Here is an 11,199-nt window from a genome sequence, read left to right as displayed (position 1 = left end):
TTTTAGTTGAATTATAATTTCTTATACTTTCTGGGTATCAAACATTTTGATAATATATAGAAATATTACAAATGAGCATGGAAATAGAGTGCCGAAGAAAAAGCCAGACATACTTGTGACAACACAAAATTAAATTCTAGAAAGCGTAAGCACGACCAAATGACAAGTCAAGTTAGAAAGAAAAGATCTACTAAAGGTAACTTATTTAGTCTTTGATGACTTTCTAATCTGTATATACAACTTTTTAAAAACATAATGTATAAAAATCACTTTTAGAGTGATCTGGAATGCCAAAAAAAAAAAAAATGCAAGAAATTTATAAAATTAGTGTTTAACCTAAAGAAGAGAACATCAAAAGGTGAGATATTATTATCACATGTTTCACCACATCGACTTCGTTTTCGCTGTCGTTTATTGAAGAACATGATGGTACCGATTCATAGACATAAGTGGGAAATCAAATAAAAGGGGATGCAGCCTGGATGGAGAGCAGTCGACACGGTGGAATGGGATGGATTGGGAGAGACCAACATAAAATCCTATGTTCTATATTTTATTAATTTTCTGACTTTTTTAGTTTAATTGAATTACTTTGATTGAATAGCTGATGAGTGTACAAGTTTTTGTCTATATGCATTCTTAGTCTGTTACGTCTTGGATTTTTTTTCTTTTCCAAAGAGGAATATGTGATTTGAAGCAAATATTACAAATCCATGTATCAAATGTGTTAGTAGGAAATAAGGCAATCAAGATTAACCCATTAAAAGGGAGGAAAGAAGGGGGTCTTTTGAGGGAAAACGTGAGACCAACATGCATGTAACTGTGGAAAGCATTATAGCCAAATATATATCTCTAAAAGTTGTAGCTGAAGAATGTGAGTTACTCTATACTAACCAATTAGGTTTGATTGGTCGGTCATATAAAACTTGGTTTTGTACATATCTAAAAGTGAGAGAAAAAAACATCCACAAGCATAAGTGAAATTTTATATATGGTTAAAAGTAATGTTCATAGTAAATCATTTGTATACAAACTTCACTTGCTTACAGCATCGGAATATTGATTGTGATTTGTGAATCAATAATCTATGGAAAGAGAAATCACGTATCAAAGTGAAGGGGAAACGAAACTCAATCCAGCCATCTACTCCGATCCCAATCTTCGACCTTCCTTCAACAAGTGGCATTTAGTACTTTCTCGATATAGTAAATAAACCAAGAGAGAAGCAGCCTCGTATGTATTTCGATTGATAATGATCAACAACAAAGACAATTTCTAATAGCGAATTAAGAAAGGATACCAATATATAGCACCATATGGTCGAAGACAAACATAAGTGAAATTTTATATATGGTTAAAAGTAATGTTCATAGTAAATCAAGCTCTAAAAAAGGCTAACTTTTGTGTGTGACAACATAAAATATAATAACATTGAAATGAATCTTTGGCTTTTTAATCAGCAGAAAGCAATAGCAAGAAGTGAAAACGATCAAATTGATTGAGAAAAGAAAGAATTTAGGATGAATTACAAATGTTAAATTTCAATTTAGGATTTCACCTCCCCGTGCGGCAACGCACGGGTCGCTTTCCTAGTGAAAGTAATAGCAAACGTCTCAGCGGGAAAAACAAAAAAGGGAAACACTAGGGTTTTACTCAATCTGTCTATATAATAGCAACAAAAGCGACCTATCCAGTTCCACACTTAACAACACCTTTCAAAGATTCCTACAGCCATGGTGAAAGGCACGAACTCTCAGCAAGCCCTCGCCCGAGAAGCATCGTGTAGCTGTCAAAAGAGGCAACCAGTTCCCTCCACTGTCCAAGATGAAGGCGATAATGGTGGAGGAGAAGTGGTAGCACGACGATCGGGGACGTTGTTCGAGCTTGATCTCCTCAATTGTCCTGTTTGTTGTCACGCGCTCACCGTTCCTATTTTTCAGGTTTTGTTTCTACTTGGCCGTTGCCTCCCTCTCAGGTTGATTCTGAGTTTTTTTGAAAAATGTTGTGAAAAACGTTGCATTAGGAAGATTTCATTTACTAGCACATCTGTGACACTAATATTAGCTTATATATATTTTTGTTCTAGCGTTAGTGACTTTAAAAACTGATTTCTCAAAATTAATAAATGACTATACCACATTGAGTTGATAAGTTTTACTTAAAAGAGTAGTTGCATTGCTTCGTTTTTATTACAGGTTGGGTATAATAATAATAATTATTATTTGTGTGGTTTTGAATCTCAGTGTGACAATGGACATATAGCTTGTTCTTCTTGCTGTAATAAACTGGGGAACAAATGCCCTAATTACAATTGTAAGTGGCTGTCTTTTCCAATTGGTAACTATCGATGCCGAATAATGGAGAGAGTTGTTGAGGCAGTCATTGTCCCATCTCCAAACGCTAAACATGGCTGCACCGATAAAGGAGAAGAAGAAGAAGAAGAAGGAGAGAATGGTGACGTAGACGGTGATGTGGTGATATGGGAGGCACAATCGGGAATGTTGTTCGATCTTCATCTTCTTGATTGTCCGGTTTGTTCTAACGCACTCACGAGTCCTATCTTTCAGGTCTTGTTTTTTTTTTTACTTCACCTCTCTTATGGCAAACAAAGAAACGTAATGAATAACTGTTCCTTCCCAGATAACATATGATAATTCTCGTTTCATTGACTTGTAATCCGAGTAACTAACTCTGTGTGCTTTGCTTCTCAGTGTGACAATGGACATATAGCTTGCTCTAGTTGCTGTACTGAACTGAGGTACAAATGCCATTCATGCATTTTTCCAATTGGTAACTACCCATGCAGAATAATGGAGAAAGTTGTCCAAGCAATCTTTGTCCCATGCCCAAACCTCAAACATGGCTGCACCGAGAGATTCTCTTATGGCAAAGATTTAATACATGAGAAGAAATGTGTTTTCGCTATGTGCTACTGTCCCCAGCCGAACTGCAATTACAGAGGCGTATGCAATGATCTCTACATTCATTACAATGCTAACCACCTGAACAAGAAGATATCAAATCAATTCGTTTGTGACCGTTCCACCGTCACATGGATGAAGATAAGTGATAAGATTTTAGTATTTCAGGAATCTGCAGATGGTCATGGTCCGTTGGTTGCAGTTCAATGTTTCAAGGAGCCAGAAGGATTGTATGTGACTGTGAACTGTATAGCACCTTCTGCTCCAGGAGTTGGGGAATTTTCCTATGATCTCTCGTACAGCACGCCGATGTCAGGCGACCAACACACTATGACGTTTAAATCACCAGAGATGAAGAGAATTCAAAAAGTGAGCTTCCAAACTCCTGAGAAGGACTTCATGTTGGTCCCTTACTATTTCCAGGATAAGAGAGTTTCATTGAAGATGAATATTTGCATCCACCGTTTAAAAAAGGATGAAAGAGGAATCTCAATAAGATGAAGACTAAGAAGAGTGGCCAACTCTAATGTACTTCTCATGTTTTTGTCCACTATGCACTCTAAGCGCTACTCTTATGGCTCATCGTTTTTAAGTTAATGCTGTTTTTTTTTTTTCTTTTTTTTTTGTCAATTTTTTTTTTTTAATCTCGAATTCAGATTCCTCTGCAGAAATTATGGACATTTCTTATAATTACTCGGTAGATTACGGGTTTGTCTTCTTTTGTTTCTAGTGATTGATTGGTAGAAATGTATTGCTTTTGCTCTTATATTAGGAACAGTTCTAATATTCCTCTTCTTTTGCAAAAGCAACTGTTCGTAATATTCCTCTGCAGGACGTATAGAAGCAAAATGTATTAGAACAGATAGTAAATCTTATATAATATCTTATATAATATGAGAAGGTTTTTCTCAACTTCTTATAATAACATGACACCTGGCTTCTTATATATCTGACACATGTCCTCATTTTCAATTTAATTCAAAACTATGGGTTAAATAAACTTAAATAGATCCATCTCAATTCCCTAGCCAACAAGATATAAATTCATTTCAATTTTAATTCAAAACTATGGAGCAAAGAAACCAAAGAAACAAAAAAAATAGGTCTGTTCCCTAGCCAACATGACTAATTAAAAAGTTAAATATATTTTCTATCTTTTCCATGCCTCTCTGCTTCTACGAATTTGGCATCATTTCGAAGCATCAACTACATAATCTGACAATGTATTAATGCTTTACTTATGGTTGGCTGTCCCTCATTTCTCACATCATCATCAATTCTATCACCTTCTTTATTCCTCTTTGATGACCTAATTGGTTAAAAATCACATTATTTATTATATATAAGTACTCAGATTTATCTTTCTCCACCAAATCTTTAATTAATTTTGGTTTTTTTAATTTAGTATTATTTCATAGCAAAAATCTCTATAGTTTACTTTTGTTAAAGAAAAATTAATCTATTAATCTATTTTGTTTTTACGATTCATAAAATTTTCACTTATTTTTTGATCGCAACTGGAACTTTATTACTTCACTATTTTTATCAGTTTCACATGTCAATATTTACTATATATTAAACTATAACAAAGTAGAGTTGTGAGAAATTGTCATTTGGCACTCCTGTATTTTTTTAACATGTGTCATTTTTTTCAATTTTAATGAAATAAAAAGACACATTATTGCTAATCTAAAACTAAATTGTCTACACACATTTTTTTAATTTGGGACATTTTATTTGTTCAGTTTCTTTAGACTTACATTTACTTCTCTCAATCAATTACCTTTATGACATTATGGGTGGACGTTTTCTTTTGTTCAAACTGTTCATGTTGAAATAATGCATATGACCAAATTAATTACAATTAATATGCTTTATAACTGTATTTATTGCCATGAATGTGATTACTCAGAATAATGTGTCAGTGAAATTCCTTTTCCCATCATTTCCCATGGTATTTTTTAAAAATATTATTTCTTATGAAATTTTTTTAAAAAAACATGATGTCTTGCAGTATGATGATTAACAGATTAATTTTTCTAGGACTATTTGAAGAAATCGTTTATAAAGCCATGTCAATGTTTTTTTTTTGATATCATAGTCTTGTCAATATTTATTAGCCTCTTTCAAAGGATTATGTTTTATGATAGTCATGATTTAAAGTTTTTGCATTGTTTTGTAATGTGATTTTTAACTTTCTAACTATAGTTCGAAGTCTTAAGTGATGAAGATGAGCCTAATACTTGACTCCTAAAGCACAATCTCTTTGGCTTTGAACATTCAATCATAATATTATAGTTGTAAGTCCCTTAGATTTCTCCTCTTAAGTCCTCTGATATTCAACTACAATATATTTCTAAGTTTATGTTTTGTAAATTTGCTTTGTTTTTCATTTTTAAAAGTTCTTTATCCCCATTACAAAAAAAAATATTTTACTTTGCATATTGATAAAAAGATTGAGCCTAATTTTACCGTGTAATACATATAGAAATAGTCAAAAGATCACATATTTCTTTATGCCTCTTTGGAATCACTTCCCAAACTTTACAACATCCTTTCGCATTACACGGAAAAACATTACAGAGACCTATTGTAAAATATTTAATATATATACACATATTGTAACCTTAATACTTTCATCATAGACATATGTCAATCATTAGAAGTGGTATAAATTATAGTAGATTAACCTGTACAAAAGCAAAACTACTTTTATATCGCATTGGTATTGTTTGAGTTGCCAATCATACCTCATGTCTATTTTCCTGTAACCCTTACTCCATCCGTCATTATGCCGAAAAAGCTTACACTATTTCCAATGGTTATCTATATTTTATATTTTACATTTAGGGTATAATTTTGAAGAGATATGGTTTAGTATTTAAATATATAAGATTAAAAGCATGATGCTATTTTAGTATTTTTAGAATTTAGAAATGATTTGCTAAATTTAAAACCAAAACTTATTTTTATGCAATATGTGAAAATTGTCCTTTTTTAACACACTTCATAACTATAAACTGATAAATGTATGTATTTAAATTCTTTTCAAGGCATATATAAATAATATCATAAACGATTCATATATAATTTAACAAAATTTTATTTTATATACAAAATATTTGATTTTATAATCCACCCATCGCGTGGGTAACTTTCTAGTATAAAATATGAAACAGATTCATAAAAGAAGTTGTCACTAACCCACATCTTTAAGAACAACCTGATGTGATTTGCCTCTTCTTCTTTACTCTCCGAATTCTTCTCTGTTGCAAAATTTTCCAATGCTTATCTAGGATCTCGTTGTCTGAAGATTCTTATTCGTCATCGCCACCTTTGACGCTCTCATAAAGTTCAATAAAATGACTACCACCCTTTTTCGCAATCACCAACCTAGCTCATATTCTCTTTTATCATCTAATAAGATGCAAGCCTAAATGTTATTGATGTAACAAAAGGCTTTTGAGTTTTGATTCAACTTCGCTGTTACGGCCGGACTTCCAGAACCTCGGTAAGTGAAGTATGCAGGTACTTCTCCATCGGGTATGACCGCGACACTCAGCTAAGTTGAGGTAAATCTCTGGATTGTGAAAGGAGGAATTTATTCTCTGAGACACACGAACTACTTCACTTAGAGAACTTGGAAGCTCCAATAGACTTGAATGACGACTGAGATACAATGTCTTGAGATAAATTACAACATTCTTAATAGAGGATGGTAAACTTGAGCAATAACTTAGATCCACTTTCTGAAGATTGATGTCATTCCCACTTTATGCATTTGTAAAATTGTTATGACCAGACCATTCATCATTTAGAGTTTTTCATAGAAAAAGTTATTATTATTTTGTCATTTGTTTGTTTCTATTAATTTTAAAAAGGTGAAATACAAAGTTCAAATAAATAATCTAGCAAGAACCCTTCACAAAGCCGGACGGTAATGGAAGCAAACACAAAACATGGAAATCTTTTTTTTACCTCAAGAAAACTCCATTATATATATTAAGAGATTATTTGATAGAAATGTCACCACTATTAACTTATTAAGTGGATAATTTATTTGAACTAAAATAGAATTAATGGAATCTAATACAATTTTTTTTTTAAAATCCAAAATATTATAAAATAATATCGATATGATTTTGTAAATAAAAAGCCCTTTTCTAAAAGAATAAAATAAACGGTAAATAAACGATGATAAGAGTTACTGAGTTGGCTAAACTGTACTGTGTGTACGCCATAAATTCTGAAAGACTCAAACCCTGAAAACGTTCCGGCGGGAAAATAGAAAATGGGATTTAGGGTTTACTCCTTCTGTTTAAGCGATTTCGATCGAAAATCAGAACTTCAATAGCTCCAGATTCCGATAACCATGGCCGGAGAAGCGTCGAGCAGCCGTCCAAAGAGGCAACGAGTACCTTCCATTGCCCAATCCGTAATCCCAGATGGTGGTGAAGAAGATGCGGTGGAAGTGGAACGATCTGGGACGTTGTTCGATTTAGATCTTCTCGACTGTCCCATTTGTTGCGTCACACTCACGAGCCGTATCTTTCAGGTATCTTTCTTCACCACTCTACCCAGGAAGATGTTGTCAGAGGGGACTTAATTAAATTTTGTTGATTACAGTGATTAGCTACAAAATTCTTGCCTTATAGTTGTTAATTGTGTTATATGAGTTTGTAATCGGAGTCTTGTGTGAGTTTTGTTGTCTCAGTGTGACAATGGACATGTAGCGTGCCCTTCTTGCTGTGAAAAAATGAAGAAAAAATGCTCTGCTTGCACTTTGCCCATTGGTAAGTATCGATGTAGAAGAATGATGAGAGAGTTGTTGAAGCAGTCATTGTCTCAAACGTCAAACATGGTTACACCGCGGTGGTTAAGAAGAAGATCAAATCCCTCGCTGGAGAAGCGTCGAGCAGCGGCCCAAACTGGCAACGAGTTCCCTTAATTTTTGAAGAAGAATGTGAGACTGGTGGTGCAGGAGATTTGGTGGTACGGCCTGGGAAGTTATTCGAGCTCGATCTTCTCGATTGTCCTGTTTGCTGTGATGCACTAACTGATCATATCTTTCAGGTGTTTGTTACTACTTCTTCCTGGTTGGTTTATAGTTTAGGATGACAGTGATTAGGTTGAAATCTATGCCTTACAAATGTTGATATCATTAGAGTAATTCCAGTAATTGGATGATTTCAGAATTCTCAAAAACTGTGTGGTTCAATGATTTTGGGGTAAAACGTTGGATTAGGAAGATGATAATTAAAGGAAATGAAGTCTGTAGTAGTGGTCATGTATGTATGAGAGTAACCCCAGTTTTTGTTGATGAAAGAAACATATGAGAATCGTTTAGGATAACTGTGATTTGCTAGATGTTAATTTCCCTTACTGGTTGTTACTGAAACAATGATTTATTTCATAACAATGGTTCAATGTTGATTTCTTAACAATGATTCGTAAAGAAGATTATTTCAAAGCAAACGAGTCTTGTGAATATTTTTGCTTGACGAAACTTAATGGATGATTGTCCTTCCCAGATAACATTTGTATGAGTTACTAGTTTTACATTTGTATTTAGTTCTAGTTTCATTGACTTGTAAATTATAATCCTAGTAACTAACTCTGTGTGGTTATTATTTTCAGTGTGACAATGGACACATAGCTTGTTCTTCTTGCTGCACAAAACTGAGGCACATATGCCCTTCATGCACTTTGCCCATTGGTATCAATCGATGCAGAATAATGGAGAAAGTTGTTAAAGCAATCATTTTCCCTTGCCCAAACGCCAAACATGGTTGTACCGAGACGATCTCTTATGGCAAAGAATTAGCCCACAAGAAGAAATGCAGCTTCGTTCTGTGCTACTGTCCTGCACTGAACTGCAACTACTCCGGCGTGTACAAGAATCTCTACAGTCATTACGCTGCTAACCACAAGGACACTGACAAACGTGTCAGGTATGGCTATTCCCATCATGTATACCTGGACATTGAGACGAAGATTTCGGTCCTTCAGGAATATGCGGATGGTCCATTAGTTGTGGTTCAGTGTTTCAAGGAACCACAGGGAATGTATTTTACTGTGAACTGTATAGCACCTCCTTCTCCAAGAGTTGGAAAGTTTTCCTATGATATATCCTACTCGACGGCAGGTAACACTGAAATTTACATCTTCGAAGATGAATAAATTACAGGAAGTGAGCTTCCAAACTCCGAAGAAGGACTTTATGTTAGTTCCTGACTATCTCTTCGATCCGAGGTTTTTGGTGAAGCATATGCGTATTTGCATCCGCAGCCTAGAAGAAGAAGAAGATGAAGAAGATGAAGAAGAAGATGATGATGATGATGAAGGTGCAGAAGAAGAAGAAGATTATGATGATGAAGATGAGGACTAAGAGGAGGGGTATCTGTCTTTGGTCGTTTTGTGCATATAACCTTTTAATGCATTGCTGTTTTTGTTTTTTTTTTTGTTGTTGATTTCTACGCACTCTAAAAGGATAGTCTTATGGTCCATCATCTTACTTAATGCTTATTTCCCTCTATCCATCATTATACTCATGTAGTCATGTGTCTGTTTGTTCTTTGACTCGTGACTATAATTTTCCCCTTCCAGCTCGCCACCTGCAATTTCAAAGCTGGTGTCAAGTTGCTTAAACCCTTAGAAACTCTTATAGGCTTATTTGCCTCAGTTATCTTATGTTCGATGCAGTGAGGCTGGTTGTTCCGGAATTAAGGTTATAGTGCTTCAGAAGGACTAGGTTTGATTCTTCTAACTTTCTCTGATGAAATTTATGTTTGGTGAGATTGTTTCTGCTAAGTCTAAGAACTCGTTGATGTCAGAAATCCAAGAAGATGTTGGTATTTGTTCTGTTCAATTTGAGTTTGCCTAAGTTTATAGCCATTTTGCCTTGAGAATTCTCTAGTACATTCCTCTAGCATATTCAAGATCGAGTTATTCGCAAAAAAAAAAAATAATAATAATTACTGAAAGCTTGTTCATATTGGAGGGAGGAATAAATGAAATGATCATATTGGCATAGATGACCAGTTCACACAATAAAAAAGACATAATGATTAAATGGTATACATATGACAACCTCTAATAAGTAGCTTGAACAAAGTCCTTTGTTATCTCTATACCTCTCACATCGTCTTATTTCTTTGGATAAACGTAAAAAATACATCACTGGCAAAATTGGTCATTAGTATATCAATTGGCAAAATTGCGTTTATTTGTTTGGATAAACGCACACTACAAGAGATATGTACATTGTTAGCGCAGAAAAAAGTATTTCACAGCGAAATCGCAAATGCTGTGACATCGGCAGCCATGGTAGGTGTCACCCATACAATAGCATTGTTTGCGTATGCTATGATTGGCAAAGATACTATAGCAATATTTTGATGCTATTATTTGTTATTATATAACACGTAGATTTTTGTTATCGTAGGTCCTTATACAATAGCAATTATCTTTTGCTTTGAAATATATTGATGCAGCATGACTTCAATGCTATAATATATTCTTATACAATAGCTTTTGAGAATTGTTATATATAATATACTTATAGCATTTTTATTAGTTGTAGTATAATGTTTGATAACAAATTATGAGAGCTATGAAATATGAATTGAATTGTTTTTTTTGTCCAATTATATTTTTTTCCAGAAAGCTCTAAACCTGTTTAAATCTATAAACCAATTAAAAGAACAAGTAGAAATTTAAATCATTAAACATAAACCTGTCTCCAATTCAACATTCAGAACAGAAGTCAACAAAGTCATTCAACATAGGTTGTAAAGTCTGAATCCAAAATACATAACATTAGGCATATATACACCTCCCAATAAGGTAGTCTAAAAAAGATTGACCGTTTCTTCCATCTTGATATCTCCTCCTTGTCTATCTCTTCCTCTTCATCTTCCTCAGATTCACTAGATAAATCCTCACTATCAGAACCCAATCCAGTTGATGTCATCCTTGTCCTCTTACATGCAGACTGTTTCAAATTGCCAAAGTTGTTTTTGAAATTTTTCAAATGTTGAGAAATTTCCTGCCCACTTAATACTATTTTCTTTCTCCCATGTTCAGCTTTTCCATCAAACCAAGACTTCTTCCACCGAAAACTATGAGTTGGTGGCAGACCCTTTCTATGGCACATGTAGACATGTTTTCTACTGAACTTCAACCACATACTGTCTGTATTTTTCCCACATAAAGGACATCCCATTTTACCCTTTACTTTGCAGCCTGCAAGATTCCCATATGCAGGAAAATCACTAAT

The 11,199-nt window shown here is 34.1% G+C and overlaps 1 protein-coding gene and 1 pseudogene across 1 annotated transcript; both read left to right on the top strand.

Moving 5' to 3' along the window:
- Positions 1,734-3,422, top strand: LOC104789583 (E3 ubiquitin-protein ligase SINA-like 2). Its single transcript, XM_019245376.1, has 3 exons — positions 1,734-1,940; positions 2,244-2,567; positions 2,712-3,422. The coding sequence occupies exons 1-3, from the start codon at positions 1,734-1,736 to the stop codon at positions 3,420-3,422; spliced, it is 1,242 nt and encodes a 413-aa protein (XP_019100921.1).
- On the top strand, positions 7,294-9,446 carry LOC104789582 (annotated as a pseudogene).

This window comes from Camelina sativa, chromosome 5, assembly GCF_000633955.1.
Source record: "Camelina sativa cultivar DH55 chromosome 5, Cs, whole genome shotgun sequence".
Classification (NCBI taxonomy): domain Eukaryota; kingdom Viridiplantae; phylum Streptophyta; class Magnoliopsida; order Brassicales; family Brassicaceae; genus Camelina; species Camelina sativa.
The sequence above is the reverse complement of the archived record's forward strand: the minus strand, read 5'-3'. Positions and strand labels throughout refer to the sequence as shown.

Coding starts and splice junctions, on each gene's coding strand:
- LOC104789583 (XM_019245376.1), top strand. CDS start 1,734: ATGGTGAAAGGCACGAACTCTCAGCAAGCCCTCGCCCGAGAAGCATCG. Junction 1,941..2,243: donor TCACCGTTCCTATTTTTCAG/GTTTTGTTTCTA, acceptor TTTGAATCTCAG/TGTGACAATGGACATATAGC. Junction 2,568..2,711: donor TCACGAGTCCTATCTTTCAG/GTCTTGTTTTTT, acceptor TTTGCTTCTCAG/TGTGACAATGGACATATAGC.